General features: G+C 35.5%; 1 protein-coding gene across 9 annotated transcripts in view; it reads right to left on the bottom strand.

Moving 5' to 3' along the window:
• Positions 1-20,144, bottom strand: part of UVRAG (UV radiation resistance associated) — a 373,872-nt gene that overhangs the window by 155,862 nt on the left and 197,866 nt on the right. For all 9 annotated transcript variants that reach the window (XM_049714244.1, XM_049714243.1, XM_049714245.1 and 6 more), the window contains one exon: positions 14,388-14,514. In XM_049714244.1, coding sequence (XP_049570201.1) covers positions 14,388-14,514 — 127 coding nt within the window. The remainder of the gene's footprint in view (positions 1-14,387; positions 14,515-20,144) is intronic.

The following is a 20,144-nucleotide window of genomic DNA, read 5'->3' as shown; positions in this document are numbered from 1 at the left end:
CATGACAATTCTCTACGCTTAACTCTTCAAAGAGAATTTTCTAAAACCTACGTCTAATCTCCTATATTATAGTCATCAACACAGTTGTATCTACTTTTTGTCTTTGAGAAATTTGCTTAAGTTATTTCAATAGATCTCCAAACTTTATGACATAACTTCCTTTATGATTAGGTTGTTATTTACCTCTCTAGCCTCTCCTGGGGACCTTTACTCAAAGGTTAGCTGAGGCTTTACTGGAATTACCTGAAATTCTCTACTCTACTTCCATGCCTCTGTATAGCTGTTCCCTCTACCTGGAAAGTCTCACCTTCCCTCCATAGCTATCTACTACATATTCTCCTAGACTCAGCTCAAGTGTCACCTCCTTTACATGGTGTTCTGATTTTCAGATGCTCATCTTCTGTGTTCCTAAGGTACTCTCCATGTATTTCTGTCATATAACCATCACATCTGTCATTCTGTTTCTACCATCTTACACAATGCCTGGTTCCTTCTGTCTACTCCATAAATGAACTGACAAAGGTACGCGTGTACATACACACATCAATGCCCTTCCCACATCCTTTACATGCCTTACGATCTCCTTTTACTTCTGTGTTAAAACATCTAATTGTAAATGTATTTTTTGTAAATGCTACTTCCAATGCTTTTGGGTAATGAGTAGAGAAAAAATGATGACAAACCAAAATAAAATTCTGTCCGGTGGCTTATTTCTACACATCTATACTTTCCATGGCAAGTATAGGGGGAGAGGGGGAGATTAAAATATGACAGTTTGACTTTCTTACAATCCAATTAAGATATTACTGAAATAAATCGTTACAAATATATGGAAAATGAATCATTCTGAAAAGAAAATCTGAGGTTTTCTTAGAAACCACCTTTGCCTGCCCCACCACCAAGTTGTCTGTCTGTCTTTTACTGCCTTTCACAAGCTGCATACAGGCCAACAACTGCAAGTAAAGAAACTTTAATAAATCCCAGGGGAAAATTATCCTCAGGTCCCCAAAATTTTGAAAGGCAGATATTAATTTTGAAGGAAATTTGTTTAGGAATTCCTGTCAGATGGCTCCAGGAAAATCAGAGCATGTATACAGACGAATAAAATTTAAATCTGCCGTCATTTGTAATAAATATATCTTGAATTGTAAGGTCTGTGAGAACTAATTTTTCAACTTGTGACCTTAGAACCTATGAGGAGAAAATTGTTACACAATGCTTAATAATGTCTTTGTAAGTTCAAATAGAAATCTATAACCTTTTGATAGAAGCGAAAGCACCAATTTAAATATATTGTGTGATCCTTCTTTAATCTGAGATGCAGGCCAAATAAGCATAATAATTTACTGACCAAGCAGAAGCTAATTAAATAGAACAAACTATATTTTATATATATATATATATATATTTCACCTTAATTACTCAAATTTATTGCAAAATGACCATAATTATCATAATTGATGGAAACTTCATATAAATCATTTCTTATTGTGGCAATAAAGGATCAAAACTTTTTATTCACTGAAATTACCAAGAGGAGTTTCTCTCCCCAGATCTGAGCAATGAAATCTGACACTTCTGACCTCTTCTACACACAATGTCACTTACAGAATGAGTTTCTGCTCTTGCTTACCAAAACAGACCGAAGACTGTAAAATAGGAGTTGAGTATGGCTGATTAGAGAATTCCAATAGGTCATTCCCACCTAATGGAGGCTTTCCAGTTAACAAATGGCATCTATAGATACATTTGGGTCAGAGAATCTTCTTTTTTTTTTCTTTTCTTCTTTCATTGCTGGGAAATTTATCATTAGCATAAAACTTCAAAAAATAAAGAGATTCACCAAAAAAGGTGAAGAGATCCCTATCCTTTCTGTCAATCCTATCTCCTAAGATAACCAGAATCTCAGAGCTATAAGAAATCTTGACTATATAACTCAAAATTTTGTTTGGTTTGTCTGTGAAAAGGAAATTAGCCCCAAAAGTTGGATGATTTGCCTAAGGACAAACTGAGAGACTGACAGATCTTTAATCCAGATCTCTTAGTTAAGATACAACCAAATCAAAGAAATCTTTGGAGAAAATTCACTTTACTCATCGTGTAATAAAAATGAATATAGCAGAACAAAGTTCTCCATATAAGTCCATAGGTAAAATGGAAAACTAGCAAACCATCAGTCAGTTTATCTGTTAGACATATACCAGAGAAAGCAACAATGATATTATGTTTAGTTAGAAACAAGACAGGCTTTGGAATGAAATAAATCAAAATCGGAATCTGGATCTGTTACTTATCTATGCAACCTTGAGAAATGTCTCTAAGCCCCAGTTTTCCTCATTTGGAAAAAGGGAGTAATAATTATTATCTCTTAGTACTATTTTAAGAATTAAATGATAATACCATAAGTGAAAAAAGATCTGGCATGCTACAGGATTTCAATAAAAATTACCTGCTTCCTAGGATTTATGTAGGATTCAGATTTTGCAAAGTTTTAGATAGTATGGAATAGTGAGAAAAGCACAGAATTTGGAGACAAAAGGTCTAGATCTACGTTCCAACTTTGCTCCTGTCTGTTTGTACCTCGCTAAGTCACTTACCTTCTCAGCATCTCATATATAAAATGAAGATAACAATATTTGCCATACTTAGCTTAAGGGATACTTTAAGGATCAAATATGATCATCTTTGTGCAAGCACTTTCTAACTATAAAGTACTACATAGATGTTATCATTAATATCAAGAAACTAATTGGATTAAAAAGTAGTTCCTTCCTACAAAGATTAGGGAACTCTGCTTTTATAAAGTTAACATCACTCCCCAGGCACCACTGAAGAGTTCTTAAATTTTATCAACATGTTTAAGTGTGTTTCAGTTCTACTAAACACATTTCCTTAAGACCAATGTTTCATACCATTTTCTAAACCAAATTTCAAGCAAATTAATTTAGAGTGCTGCTTCTCATTTCAAAGATTTGGGGGTTGAGTTAGAGCAAAAGACCCTGTAAACCAATATATAATTAGTTAATGTGAAGGTTATTTGGCTTGAGACACTAATGAGGGGAAATCTGTTTTTTTTATTAATCATCATAACTAATTTATCTGCCGGAAATGAAAATATATACATTAATAAACATTAATGCTGAAAAGATCAGCCCGTGACCCAGCTGGAAGTTGCTGTAGACCACAAGTTGAGAACCACTGCCTTCCGGGAACAGGAAGGGGAAACTTACAGGTATGGAGTAACGAGGCCCCTCAGAGTTCTGTGGTCACCCAGCAAGTCAGAGACAGGGATAGAAATTATCTTTTTGCCTCTTTGCGATAAATCATTCAGCCGCAATGAACTCTCATAAACAAAAGTATAAAATATATAATAGGTACTAATTTCTTCCAAATGTTTACACAAATTAATCCCTATGGCACTGCTATGAGCTGCTATCCTTACTACACAGATGTATAAAAAGATTCAGAAGTTAATTAGCTCCTTTATGGTCACTCAGAAAAATCAGTAGCAAAGACAAAATGTCACATATTACTGACTCTGTATCCTAACTGAGCTTTTGGGCTGAGAACCAAGTATGCAGATAAGCACCAAGTGTCAAAGAGAAGTCGTGATATGTAAGAAGCCACCAGTAACATTTTTATTAGCCAATCACTTCACTATTGGCTAGCCAACACACTAAATCAAAGCTGCACACGCAGTGACAAATACGTTCTTCCCCTTCATGTCACCAGTATCAGTGACTCCAGTGCTTCTAAAATATTTTAACTTGGCTCAAGATTCATTAAATAGTACATTCACGTAAGCAAACAAGAATGATGTTCACCACAAATGAACTTTTAATAGATAAGAAAGAGTCCCTGGTAACCTAGCAGAATCACTATAAAGAACAGTGGTCCCTAACAAGTAGATTAGGATCTACTGGTACTGAAATATGGTTATCTCTATCTAGCCAACCCTTCTTTCCAACCCCTCAGATCTTACCACCGCAGTACATAGAGATTCCCAATGGCAGAAAAGTACAGCCAATAGCAGCACTCTTTCTCCTGCTTAGATTTGAGCCCAAAGTGCCAACATTAGATCCTAACCCGCCCATGATTCTACGAGTTCAGAGAAATATAAAATAATACTCATCTCAAAAAACATATATAAAAGCGGGATGAAAGCTCCTGAAGTACAAAGTCAGTGTTAAAAGCCAACAATTCTGACCCATTCTGGCAAATACATATTTAACTTGAGCATTACCAGCCTTTCTTTCCATGATAAAGTGGAGATACAAGAATGTGCTGACTAATTCTGACTTGGACTGTCAGAATTAAAACGGGTATTTACAAAATCCTATCATCTTCCTTCGCAGCACTGTTTGGTATCAGTAACTTTGAACACAGGCTCTGTCATAACTTGCTATGTGGGTTTGGGCCTCTGAAACTCAGTTTCCTCATCTATAAACTGGATAATAATATATGATATCTTTATTAGTAGGGAGATAATAACAATACCTTTAATTCATAGGACAATTAGTAAGAACAAAATGAGATGAAGAATAGAAAACACATGACACTGCCTGGCACTAATAAGCATTCTACAAATATGAGCAATTATTATTACACCTCAGGCTTTTAAATGGGACAGAAGTCACTGTTTAGAAGTTCACCTGTTTCAAGGCTGGTGATAGACTTCTTGGGACTTCCCTCTATCAGTATAAGAGGGAAAAACACAACTGGGAACACAACTGAAGAACTGTATCTCCCTATCTTTTTACCATATGCCAGAATAATATACATTCCATGGACTTTACACATCACACTACTGATAAAAAGGGGGTATCATACTGTGATTGAGTTTCGGAATCAATAGAAAGATTTTAACCACATCACCTGTCATTGGTTGTGTGAACTTCAGTAAGGTTATTTACTGTCCCTGACTGTGACCTAGAGTTTCCTCAACTGTAAATGTAAATAACAGTACCTACCTAATAAAGTTACTGTGGTAATTAAATAACTAATATCTTACCTATAAGTATGATAACTGAAATACTGTAGCTATTATTTTTGCTTCTCTTATTAGAAAAAGGCAAAAGTCCCCAACCCCTCTAAAATCCTATAGTGTTTTCATTTTAAAAACTTATGGTCTTGAAAAAGATATGTAGACATACATGCTACAGGTAGCAGGCAATCTGAGTATTATAAAACTTGATGGTACTTCCAAAGCACCAAAGAAATGTGTCTTTTCACAGAAGATGAGACCCCTTAGAAGAGATCTTATATGTACACCACAGCTATCTATTTATTTGGAGTCATTCTAACAGAGACTCTATGGAAATGGACTTTGCTCATAATATGTCATGATTTTAAATGGCATTATCCCAGACTCTCAAGTATAAATGTTAATATGCAATCTGTATTGGAACACGGATAGTTCTGACAATCACTGCCAAAGAATATACACTTTTTCTGCAGTATTTCTCATGACAATATCAGTTTTCCCAAATGAATACTAAGCTAGAAGCTACAGAAGTCTTCGTCCTTTAGCAGTGATGCCCGTAACATTAGACTATGATTCATTCCTTCAACAAATATTTATTGAATGCTTACTATGCCCCAGGCACTATCCCAACCCTCGGCGATCTTACTAGAGGAAGAAACAAACTAACAACTACAATGCTATAATGGAAAAGCACAGGTGCTATGGAAACACACCAAAGGGAAGAGAGCCAGTGAAGATTTCCTGGAGAAAGCGCCAATTAACAGAGGCGTAAATGCAAGTGAGACAGACTAAAGCAAATTTAAGTTTCTTTTAGTTCTAAACGAACGTGAGTATGGCTAAAGCATTCAGATTGAGGTGGATCATAGGAGGCCATCTTCAGTCAGGAAGGACTTTAAATAAACAGTACAGAAGTTCAACAAGGTGTGATACAGGAATAAGACAGAAAGCATTTTGTTCCTATTTTTATAAGATCATTTCAATTTTACAACTCATCTGATCATCATACACATCTCTGCTACACAAAGTGTGCTCCACAGACCAGCAACATCAGCAGAACTTAGGAGCCTGTTAAAACTCAGCAGGATATCAACACAGTCATAAGTACTATTATTAACTTTACTTTAGAGATGAAGCCAAGTAATTGGACAAGGTTGCACAGCTGGCGAATAATGAAGCCAGGCATGCATCAAAGCACTCTGAATCAAAACCTATCCCTTTAAATTTAAACTATGTTTTTCTAAAATTAACTGAAATGAAGTAAAATCACAGTTACAAAATTATTCTTTGAGTCTAACCTGTATTTCATACAGTGTAAAAATTTAAAACTTGTTAACTATGGCCTACTTTATTCACATTCCAAATACACTGCCAACACAATTGATTTTCTGTTTGCCATTACATGTCATTTATTTATCAATCTCAACTGTCTGAAATACACTGAAAATAAATAGGTAGCCAAAAAGGGATGCATTGCAGATGAACTAAGGATAAAAGATTCATGCACTATATGTAATGCACATTACCTAGAAGAGAGCCCGTCAGAGCCTCACTCTGTGCTCATGCACGCTGGGTGCCACGTAAGGCACTACGCTGGGCACTAAGAAGGATACTAACATAAAAATGTAAAGCTTCTGCCCTCAAAGTCCAAACCAACTAATAAGTAAAATAAGCAACATCAAAAATACTATGGGGGGGACTTCCCTGGTGGTCCAGTGGGTAAGACTGCACTCCCAATGCAGGGGGCCTCGGTTTGATCCCTGATCGGGTAACTAGATCCCACACGCATGCCGCAACTAAGAGTCTGCATGCTGCAACTAAAGATCCCACGTGACGCAACTAAGACCCGGCAAAGCATAAATAAATAAATAAATTAAATATTTTTTAAAAAATACTATGGGTCCACAGGAGGAGCAAGAAATCTCTGGATGAGGGAGAAAAAAGCCTCTAAAGAGAGCTCATATTTAAGTATGTCTTTGAAGGAGCAAAATAACTGAACCAAGTAGAGATGGGAAAAGCATATTCTCATAACAAGCACAGAGGTGAGAAAGCACAGGAAAAAGGCTTTTACTTCTGAATGATGGAATAACATACATCAGATTTACCCTCCCACTGTAAACAACTAAAAAATCATACAAAATTATACACGACAACAGCTTCAGGCACTGGATAAAGGCAGCCCAGGACAGTGGTTTCTGAGAGCAGGGAAACAAACAAGGTGAGCCTTATACTCCTCCAGCTTCCTGGGTGGGGAGTGTTTCTAGGCCACAATACAGAGCAGGTAGACAAATGAGAGCCCCAACAGTGTTCAGGAGACTCTTCTCTTCACACCATACACAAAAGTTAACCCCAAATAAATCACAGACATAAATCTAATAACTAAAATGATAAAAATTCTGGAAGAAAACAGGAGAAAATCTTAAGTGTCCTTGAGTTAAGCGAAGATTTCTACAAGACAAAGTTTATCTAAAAAGAAATGATGAATAAACTCAAAAGACATTATTAAGGAGAAAAATATGTAAAACATGTATCTGATAAATAACATGTATCTAGAGTATATAAAGAACTCTTAGACATCAATAATAAGATATTCTCAAACACTCCCAAAGGGAAAAAATTTTAAAAAGCAGCCAAAAAAGATCTAAACATTTCACCAGAGAAAAGATACAGATAACAGATCACAGGAAAACATGTTCAACCTCATTCGTTATCAGAGAAATACAAATTAAAACCACAATGAGAAACAACCATACATCTCCTAGGATGGCTAAAATGAAAAATGTTTGGATATGAAGTAAATGGAACTCTCATGCATTGCTAGTGGGAATGCCAAACAGCATAACAGTTTTATAAAGTTAAACACACTCTTACTATATACATTCAGCAAGCCTACCCCTAGTTATTTAACCAAGAGAATATGCCCACACAAGGGCTTCTACTCGAATATTTACAGCAACTTTGTTCATAATAACTCAAGACAGGAACCAAATCTAGTATACAGATAAATGTATAAACAAATTGTGTGTATGTATTCCACACACACACAGTGGAACAGTACTCAACAATAAAAAGAAATTCATTCCTGACACATGCAACCACATGGATAAATCCCAAAATCATTATGCTAAGTGAAAAAGAGCCAAATATAAAGAGTATATATTACATGATTCCATTTACATAAAATTCTATAAAAGGCAAATGATGTCAGAAAGCAGATCAGTAGTTGCCAGTGGTCAAAAGGTAGGGGAATGAACTGACTACAAAGAGGAAAGGGGAAATTTTTAGTGTGATGGAAATGTCTTTCATTCACCATCGTGGCAGTTACTTGTCTGACTATATTAGTTAAACTTATTAAATTGTATATTTAAAATTGATTAATTTTATTGTATATAAATTATACCTCAAGTAAACAGATTTTTAGAAAGATAAAAGACAAAGAAATGAATGCTCACATACTGAACTCTTAAAAATTCATTAAAAAATAGTAACACAAAATGACAAAATGAGGAAATGATGTTAAAAATGTAAACCACAAAATAAAAACCACAAAGTTTATAATAAAACACCATACTCAACGGTGAAACACTGAAAGCTTTCTCCCTGAGACTAGAAACGAGACAAAGATATCCACTGTCACCACTTCTATTTAATATTATAATGGATGTACTAGACAGTGCAATCAGGCCAGAAAAAAAATTTTAAGGCATTAATTTTTCTCTCTCTTGTTTGGCTGTGTAGCGTGTGGGATCTTAGTTCCCCGACCAGGAACTGAACCCACCCCTCTGCAGTGGAAGTGTGGAGTCTTAACCACTGGACTGCCAGGGAAGTCCCTTAATGCATTAATATTAGGAAATAAATTTAAATACCATTATTTGCAGGTGAACTGACTGTACACATAAAATTCAAAAGAATCTAACAACAATCAGAATTAATAAGTTCCTTGGATATACACACATAACTCGCAGATATCACGGGTCTGGTTCCAGACCACCACAACAAAGCAAATACTGTAATAAAGCAAGTCACATGATGTTTTTGGTTTTCTAGTACACATAAAAGTTACGTTTACACTATTCTGTAGTCTATTAAGTGTGCAATAGCATTATGTCTAAAAAAACAAGGTGCATATCTTAATGAAAATATACTTTGTTACTAAAAAAAAAAGCTAACCATTATCTGAGCCTTTGGAGAGTCATAATCTTTTTGCTGGTAGAGGGTCTTGCCTTGATGTTGACTGCTAATTGATCAGGGTGGTGGGTGCTGAAGGTTGGAGTGGCTATGGCCAATTTCTTTCTTTTTTTTTTGCGGTACACGGGCCTCTCACTGTTGTGGCCTCTCCCGTTGCGGAGCACAGCCTCCAGACGTGCAGGCTCAGCGGCCATGGCTCACGGGCCCAGCCGCTCCGCGGCATGTGGGATCTTCCCGGACCGGGGCACGAACCCGCGTCCCCTGCATCAGCAGGCGGACTCTCAACCACTGCGCCACCAGGGAAGCCCTATGGCCAATTTCTTAAAACAAGACAGCAATAAAGTCTGCCACATAGATTGACTCTTCCTTTCACAATTTCTCTGTAGCATATAGTGCTCGCTGTTTGTTAGCATTTTACCCACAGTAGAACTCCTTTCAAAACTGGAGTCAATCTTCTCTCAAGCCCTGCTGCTTTATCAACTAAGTTTATTTAATATTCTAAATCCTTTGTTGTTGTTTCAACAATCTTCACAGCATCTTCACCAGTAGTTTCCATCTCAAGAAACCACTTTCTTTGCTTATCTGTAAGAAGTAACTCCTTATCCGTTTAAGTTTATCATGAGCTTGTGGCATTTCAATCACATCTTCAGGCTCCACTTCTAATTCTAGTTCTCTTACTATTTCCACCACATCTGCAGAGCTCTTGGGTGACCAGGTACACTATCAATGAGCAGTGATATTTTGAAAGAAATCTTTTCTCCTAAGCTGTAGGTCTCAACAGTGTGCATAAAATATTCGGTAAACTATGCTGTAAACAGAGGTGTGTGCTGCTACCCAGGCTTTCTTTTTCCATTTACAGAGCACAGGCAGAGTAGATTTAGCATAATTCTTAAGGGTCCTAGGATTTTGAGAATGGTAAACGAGCACTGGCTTTGACTTAAAGTCACCAGCTGCATTAGCCCCTAACAACAGAGTCAGCCTGTTCTTTGAAGCTCTGAAGCCAGGCATTGACTTCTCTTCTTTAGCCATGAACATCTTAGATGGCATCTTCTTCCAGTATATGGCTGTTTTGTCTTCACTGCAGCTCTGTTGTTTAGTGTAACCACCTTCGTTCATTATCTAGCTAGATCTTCTAGATAACCTGTTGCAGCTCCTACATCAGCACTTGCTGCTTCACCTTGCACTTCTATATTATTGAGAACGCCTCTTCCCTTAAACCTCACGGGCTAGTCTCTGCTAGCTTCAAACTTTTCTTCTGCAGCTTCTTCACCTCTCTCAGCCTTCACAGAATTGAAGAGAGTTAGGGCCTTGCTCTGGATTAGGCTTTGGCTTAAGGGAATGTTGTGGCTGATTTGATCTTCTATCCAGACCTTTAAAACGTTCTCCATATTAGCAATACAGCTATTTCACTTTTTTATCATCCAATTACTCAATGGAGTAGCACTTTTAATTTCCTTCAGGAACTTTTCTTTGCATTCACAACTTGGCTGCTTGGCTCAAGAGCCTAGCTTTCAGCCTGTCTTGGCTTTCAAAATGTTTTCCTCACTAAGCTTAATCATTTGTATCTTCTGATTTAAAGTGAGAGACGTATGACACTTCCTTTCACTTGAACACTCAGAGATCACTGTAGGGTTATTAACTAACCTAATTTTGAAATTATTGTGGCTCAGGGAATAGGGAGGCCCCAGGAGTGGAAGAGAGACAGGGGAACGGCCAGTTAGTGCAACAGTCAGAACACACATAACGTTTATCGATTAAGTTCGTTGTCTTATATGGGCGTGATTCGTGGTGCCCCAAAACAAGTACAATTGTACACCAAAGATGACTGATCACAGATCACTATAACAAATACAATAATAATGTAAAAGTTTGAAGTATTGCAAGAATTACCAAAATGTAACATAGAGACATGAGTGAGCAAAATGTAACATAGAGACATGAGTGAGCAAAAGCTATTGTAAAAATGGTACCAATAAACTTTCCCAACACAAGAGTGTCACAAACCTTCAATTTAAAAAAAAAGCAATTATCTGCAAAGTGCAATAAAGTGAAGTGCAATAAAATTAGGTATGCCTGTAAAATTATTATACAAAAATCAACTGTAATAAGCACGTTAGCCATTAGGGAAATGTGATTCAATACTACCATGTGAGGGACTTCCCTGGTGGTCCAGTGGTTAAGAATCCACCTTCCAATGCAAGGAACACGGGTTCGATCCCTGGTCGTGGAACTAAGATCCCACGTGTCGAGGGGCAACTAAGCCTGCACACTCTAGACCCCATGCGCCACAACTACTGAGTCTGTGAGCCACAACTAGAGAGAAGCCCGCGTGCCACAACTAAGACCTGATGCAGCCTAAATAAATAAATAAATATTAAAAAAAAAAAACTACCATGAGATACCACTTCACACTCATTAGGAAGGCTACAATAATAAAGAGAGAAAATAACAAGTATTGGTGAAGACATGGAGAAACTAGCACCCTCATACATTGCTGGTGGGAAAGTAAAATGGTTACGGCTGCTGTGAAAAGCAGCTGGCAATTGCTCAAAAAGTTAAACAGTTAGCACATGACCTAGCAATTCTACCCTCAGGCGTATTCAAGAGAAATAAAAACATACTTCCTTACAAAAACTTATATATGAATGTTCAAAGAAGCATTACTCATAATAGGCAAAAACTGGAAACAATCCAAATTTTCATCAACTGATGAATGGATAAATAAAACATAGTATATCCATGTAATTGAATTTTATTTTTTAAAAAAAAGAAGTAATGACACATGCTACAACATGAATGAACCTTGAAACGTTACATTAAATGAAAAACGTGAGTCACAAAAGACCACATATTGTATGATTCCATTTACATATTGTCCAGAAAAGACAAATTTATAGAGACAGAAAATGAATCAGTGGTTGCTTAGGATTTATGAAAGGGGAAATTTGGAACAACTGTTTAATGGGTATGAATTTTCTTTTAGGAGGGACAATTAGACTGTGATCATTGTATAACCCTATAAATAAACCAAAAAAGACTGAATTATACACTTTAAAATGAACTGCACGGTATATGAATTAAAATCTCAATAAAGCTGTTTAAAAAACTTTCTGTAATTTTCTTATCTTATGTCATAAAATAATTAGAATAGAATCAATTTAATTATAGTATAATTGAATTTAATTGTAAATGTAATTAGCTTATAATAAATAAATAAATAATCGATCACTGTGAGAGCTGCAGCTGCAGGGCCATTACCCTAACATTAGAATTGCTAATTTGTCTATAAAACTTCCAGGGAACATTTCTTTGCACATATAATAAAATCAATACTACTTTAAAAAAATCATTCATATTTCCATATATCAGCAACAAGTAGAAAATAAAAGTTAAAGATAGTTATAACAGTTATCATAAAACATCAAAAACAGAAATATTGATAAATTCAGTGAATCATGGAAAACATCCATTTGCTAACAACTACTTTATTTCAATAAGATTTTGTAAAAGTGATCTAACAAACAAAGGCATATACCATTTTCTTGGAATGGAAGACTCAATACTGTAAAGATGTCTATTAACCCCAATTGTGTTGGTAAATATATCAAATGTATTCCCAATCAAAATCCTAATAAGGTTTCTTTTCTGTGTAGAAGTTCACATGAAAATGCAAAAGGACAAGAATAACCTAGGTGATCTTGAAGAAGAGCTAAGCTGAAGAACTTTAACAGAGGGCAAGACCAAATATAACATGAGAGAAATTAAAACAGTAAGATAAGGGCAAAAGAATAGAGTAACAGTTCAGTGAAACAGAACAGATGGTCTTGTAACAGACAAGTATATGTTTACCTTATTTATGACAAAAGAGAAACAGCAGTGTGATGGGGAAAGGATGGTTTTCAATAAATGGTGCTGGGCCAATTGACTATATATAAAAAGTGAGTCTTGACTCTTACCTTACATCATACACAAAAAAATCAATTCCTGATGAATTATAGACATAAATGTAAAAAGTTCAAGAGTAAACATTTAAAAGAAAACACAGAAGATCTTTATGACATTAAAATAGACCAATATTTCTTAAACTAGACACAAAAGACCTTAACTAAAAAAGACAAGACTGATAAAATGGAACTTGTGTTCATGTAAAGGTATCACAAAAGGGTGAACTAGCAAGCCACAGGATGGGAGAATATATTTTCAATGCATATTTCAAACAAAGAAACCATACCCATAATATATAATCAAAAAATAATATTACTCAAACCAATAGAGGTGGGGGGAGCAGCAAAAGACTTTTAACAGGTGCTTCAAAAGGAATGTATCCCAATCAGCAAGAAATATACGAAATAGTGTTCAACTTCGTTAGTCTTCAGGGAAATCAAAATTAAAATTGCAAGGAGACACTAACAACATACCCACCAGGAAGGCTAAAATACAAAAGACAGAAAGTACCAAACACTGACAAGGATGGAGGATACACTGCTGGATGAAGAAGAGGTAAATTGGCACAACTACTTTGGAAAACGTTTGGACACAACCTACTAAAGCTGAAGATATGCATATACTATGACTATGTAATTCTGCTCCTGGGTTTGTATCTAAAAGAAATGCATTAAAAAACTTCTTTAAGAAACATGTACTATACCATTCACAGAAACATTACCTGTAATAGTCCCAAACTAGAAATGAATGAAATGCCAAAAGCAAGAATAAATAAATACATGTTCATTCAGTGTAATACTACTGGCAGCAAAAATAAACTAAGACTACATTACATTCAGGTAGGGATGAATCTTACAAACAAAATGTTGAACAAAAGCCAGCACATAAAATGTACATATTATATGGTTCTATGTGTATAAAGTTCAAAATTAGGCAAACCCAATCTATGGTATAGTGAGTCAAGGTAGTAGTTAGTCTGGCTAGAGATGCCATGAATGGAAGAGGACATGAAACTTCTGGGCTTCTGGGGTCCTTGTCTCTGTTTCTTGATGGAGATTCTGCTTATGCAGAATGTGTGTTCATTGTGAAAATGTGAAGTGTGTCTGTGCGTGTATACACTATACTATACGTATTAACTTCAAAATACTTCAAAAATTTTTAAAAAATTGTTTTAGTATATTTATACAAAGATGACTATTTGAGCCTATGGAGAAAAAGAAAGGAAAATTACTGAATGTGGAGGCTAGGCTGTTTGTATGGTGTTTTTACTCACCTTTGTCCTGTAACGCAATTTGTTCCTTATGCAGTAATGCCACCTCCCGTCCCAAAGCTTTCTTCTGTCTTTCCAGTTCATTTCGAAGCACCAAAATTTTTAATTGCAGGCACTCACTTTCTTTTTTCTAAATAATTAAAAGTACAGGTAAATTTATGAATATAAAAGTTATTCCTACGAATAACTGCGCATTCACAATGTTTCAAAATGTGACTGGTTTAAAGCACTTTAATATTCATGTAACTTATAGATCTCTTGAGTAACTTAATTATCAGCACCTGTCATTTTAATGGAAAGAATACAGATGTAAGCAAAGAACAGAGTAGAAATAAAATCTCAAATCTGGGAACAGTTCTAAGAACCTAAAAGACACTATAAAATATCTCAGGCCTCTTTCCTAACACCACAATACAATAAGACACAAATTAATAATAAAAAAGAAATGGAGTTCTCAAAATGTTAAACATAGAATTACCTTAGGACCCAGCAATTCTACTTCTAGACATATGTATATACCCAATAGAATAAAAAACATGTCCATACAAAAATGTAAACATGAATGTTCATAGCAGCATTATTCATAATAGCCAAACAATGAAATCAATCCAAATGTCCATTATCTGATGAATAGATAAATAAAATGTGGTATATATACAATGGAATATTATTTGGCAATAACAAGAAATGAAGTACTGATATATGCTACAACATGGATGAATCTTGAAAACATTACGCTAACTAAAAAAAAGCCAGTTTTAAAAGGCCACAGACTCCATTTATATGAAATTACCGAAATAAGCAAATCCATAGAAACAAAAAGTAGATTTCCATCCTTACCAAGCTGAACATAGGTGCTCTAATATTTCACAGATTTTGGAGAAAGCCAAGCAGGGACCTGGTGCTTTCATCCCTTCCAGACAGTAACTAACCAAGCCCCCTATAATGTCAGTGGATACCACAGGGAGAGCCTGCAGCCTCACTACAGATGTAACAAGATAACCTTCTCCCTTCCTGCTGGGTAATATCAGAGGAGGCCAAGTAGAGAGTCAGAACTTTCACTACTATGCAGTGCTATTGAGACCACCTTACTCCCTATGTGGGCAGCTGGAACTCCTATTCCTAGCCAGCATTAACAAGCCCTCTTACACTCACACACAAACACTCCTCTGCCACGTGAGCGTCAATGGAAGCTTCTTGGGGAACTTGGACTTCCACCCCAACCTGGCAGTAATGAGATGGTGCCTCTTCCTTCCACTACCAGAGGTGTCAGAGGAAGCCAGGTAAAATAGAAGGTTTAAATAAGATCCAGAGACTCATAATACCCCAAATGTACTAGTTTCAATCAAAAATCACTCATCAGATCAAGAACCAGGAAGATATCAAAGTGAATAAAAAAGGATAATCAAAAGATGCCAACACTTGAGACAAGTAGACATGTTACAACTATCTGACAACGATCTGAGAGTAGCCATCACAAAAATGCTTCAATAGAAATTAAGAACCTATATGGGAATATAATGTAAAAAAGAATGGATATATGTATATGTAAATGTATAACTGATTCACTTTGCTGTACAGTAGAAACTAAAACAACATTGTAAATCAACTATACTCCAATAAACATTAATTTAAAAAAAGAAATTAAGAACATGCTTGAAACAAAAATATAGAACTTCTTGACCAAAAAAACCCATAAAATCTCAATAAAGAAAGTAAAGACCTAAAGAACTGAAATAAAAAACTCAATGAATGAGCTCAACAGCAGAATGTAGGAAATAGAGAAAAGAATCTTTAATCTGGAAGATCAAACAATAGAAACTACCCAATTTAAACAACAGAGATAAAAATGAACAGAGCCTCAGAAATCCGTGGAATGATAGCAAAAGATCTAGCACTTGTATCAAGTACCAGGACGAAAGGAGAAAGTGGGCAGGAATGAAAAGTACTTGTAGTAAATAATGGCTAAAAACTTCCCAAATTAGGCAAAAGAAATAAATCTACAGATTCAAGAAGTTAGTGAACTCCAAAAAGAATAAATTAAATGGAAAAAACCACAAAGTAAACAAAACCAAAAGCTGTGTTTTTGAAAAGGTCAGTAAGATTGATAAAATTCTAGCCAGGCTAACCAAGAAAAGACAGAAATTACTAATATGAAGAATGAAAGAGGAGCCATCACAACTGATCTCATGGACATTAAAAGAATAATTAAAAATACTATAAACAACTCTATGCCCATAAATTTGGTAACTTAGATGAAATGGATCAATTCCTTGAAAGACAATCTACCAAAACTCACACTAGGAGAAACTGACAATCTGAATAGGCCTATATATATATATATATATATATATATATAAGAAATTAAATCAATAATTAATTATCTTCCAAAACAGAAAGTACCAATCCAGATGGCTTCACTGGTAAATTTTACCGAACATTTAAATAAGACATTATATCAGTTTTTGAAAATCTCTTCCAAAATACAGAAGAACTTCCTAACTCATTCTATGAGGCCAGCATCATCCTCACACCAAAACCAAAGCCATCACTAGAAAGGAAAATTACAGACCAGTATTTCTCATAAACATAGGTACAAAATCCCCAACAAAATATTAGCAAATCAAATCCATCAACATATAAGAAGAATTATACACCATGGCCAAATGAACTATACTCCAGGTATGCAAGACAGGTTTAACTTTCAATAATCAATTAATGGATTTCACCACATCAACCAGGCTAAAGAAAAAAAATAATCATAACATAACATAACAAAAAAATAACCATATCAATGGGTGCTGAAAAAGCATGTGACATTCAACTAGAAATAAAGGAAAACTTCATCAATTTGGTAAAGAATACTTGCCAAGAAACCTACTAATATTTGCCAAAATACTTAATGGTGAAAACCCAGATGCTTTCTCCCTATGTTGGAGAACAACACAGGATGTCCCCTTTCACCACTCTCTTAAACATGTACTGAAAGTCCTAGCTATACAATAAGGCAAAAAAAGGAAATAAAAGCTATGTATACTTGGAAAGAAATAAATGAAGTCATCTTTGTTTACAGATGATATGATTGTCTATGTAGAAAATCCCAAAGAATTGACAAAACAAAAACAAAAAACCAACCCCAAACCTCCTGAAACTAACAAGTGATTATAGCAAGGTTGCATGATACAGGGTTAATACACAAAAGTCAACTGCTTTCTTATGTAACAAGGAATAATGGGAATTTGAAATTAAAAACATAACATCAATTATATTAGTATTAAAAAATAAAATACTTAGGTACAAATCTAACAAATTATGTAGAAGATCTATATGAAGAAAACTACAAAACTCCAATGAAAGAAATCAAAGGAGACCCAAATAAGTGGAGAAACTGTCCATGTTCAGGGATAGGAAGACACTATTATGATATCAATTTTTCCCAACTTGACCTATAGATTAAGTGACATCCCAGCAAATTATTTTGTGGATATCAACAAAGTGATTCTAAAGTTTATAGAGAAAAGCAAAAAACCCAGAATCACCAACAAAATACTGGAGAAGAACGAAGTTGGAAGACTGACACTATCTTCTGTCAAGACTTACCATAAAACTACAGTAATCAGGATAATGTGGTATGGGCAAAAGAATAGACAAACAAATCAGTGGAACAGAATATAGAGCCCAGAAATAGAAACACACAAATATGGTCAACTAATCTTTGACAAAGGAATAAAAGCAATTCAATGGAGAAAGGATAGTCTTTTTCACCAAATGGTGCTGGAACCACTGGACACCCACATACAAACAAACAACAAAAAAAAATTTAGATATAGACCTATATCTTTCACAAAAATTAACTCAAAATCAATCACAGATCTAAATGTGAAATAATAATTACTATTCACCTTTTAGAGGATAACAGTGGAGAAAACCTAGGTGACCTTAGGCTTGGAGATGACTTTTTACATACAACACCAAACACATGAGCCATGAAAGAAGAAACTGTTAAGTTGGACTTCATTAAAATTAAGACTTCTGCTCTGCAAAAATGACTATTAATAGAATGAAAAGACAAGCCACAGACTGGGAGAAAATATTTGAAAACCACTTATCTGATAAAGAATAGAATACAAAATATGCAAAGAATTCTAAAAACTCAACAATTGAAATATAAACAACCCAATTAAAAAATGGGCAAACGATCTGAACTGTCACCTTACCAAAGAAGATACAGAGATTATCATATGAAAATAAGCATATAAGCATATGAAAAGATTCTCAATATCACAAGTCATCAGGGAATTGCAATTAAAACAATTAGATAGGGGCTTCCCTGGTGGCGCAGTGGTTAAGAATCTGCCTGCCAATGCAGGGGACATGGGTTCGAGCCCTGGTCCGGGAAGATCCCACATGCCGTGGAACAACTAAGCCCGTGAGCCACAACTACTGAGCCTGTGCTCTAGAGCCCGTGAGCCACAACACTGAGCCCGCGTGCTGCAACTACTGAAGCCAGCGTGCCTAGAGCCCGTGCTCCACAACAAGAGAAGCCCCCACAATGAGAAGCCCATGCACCGCGACAAAGAGTAGCCTGCGCACCACAACGAAGAGTAGCCCCCGCTCGCTACAACTAGAGAAAGCCTGTGAGCAGCAACGAAGACCCAACGCAGCCAAAAAATAAAATAAAATAAATTTAAAAAATGAAAAACAATTAGATTACCACTACACACCTATCAGAATAGTTTAAATCCAAAACAATGGCAATACTAAATGTTGGCAAGGATGTGGAGCAACAGGAACTTTCATTCATTGTTGACGGCAATGCAAAATGGTATAGCCATTTTAGAGGATGGTCTGGCAGTTTCTCACCAAACTAAACATAGGTTTACTATATGATCGAGCAATTGTGCTCCTAGATATCTACCCAGATGAGCTGAAAACTTGTGTTCACACAGAAACCTACACATAAATGCCTATAGCAGCTGTATTCATAATTGCCGAAACGTGGAAGCAACCAAAATGTACCTCAATAGGTCAAAAGATAAACTGTGGCATATCCAATAACAATGGAGCACTATTCAGCAATAAAAAGAAACGAGCTATGAAAAGCTATTAAAAAGACATGAGGGAACCTTAAATGCATATAGCTAAGTAAAAGAAGCCAATCTGAGAAAGCTACATGCTGTATGACTCCAACACTGTTACATTCTGAAAAAGGCAAAACTGTGGAGACAGTAAAAAGTTCAGTGGTTGCCAGGTGTTCTGAGGGAGGGAAAAAAGTATAAATAGGTGAAGCATGGAGGATTTTTAGGCCAGTGAAACGATTCTGTATGACACTGTAACGGTGGATACGTGACACTGTGCCTTCGTCAAAACTCATAGAACTATACAACACAAAGAGTGAACCCGAAGGTAAACTACAGACTTTAGTTAATAATATTGTATTAATATTGATTCAACAATAGTAACAAATGTGTCACTCTAATATAAGATGTTAATAACAAAAGAAATGGGGGGGGCCTTTCTGTACTTTCTGCACAATTTTTCTGTAAACCTAAAACTACTCTAAAACACAAAGTTCATTTTTTAAAAAGTGACAGAACTGTACCTCAAAAAAGTCAATTTTACTGAATGTTCATTTAATAAAACAAATCCCAGACATGTTCTACCAAAGATACATTTAAGTTTACCAAATAAGTTTGTTAACTTATCTTTCCATAAAAATATTTCCTACTTCAACCTACAAAGCCATGGTTTAAACTTTAC

The sequence above is a fragment of the Orcinus orca genome, chromosome 8, assembly GCF_937001465.1.
Source record: "Orcinus orca chromosome 8, mOrcOrc1.1, whole genome shotgun sequence".
Lineage (NCBI taxonomy): Eukaryota > Metazoa > Chordata > Mammalia > Artiodactyla > Delphinidae > Orcinus > Orcinus orca.
This window is presented reverse-complemented; position numbering and strand designations above follow the sequence as displayed.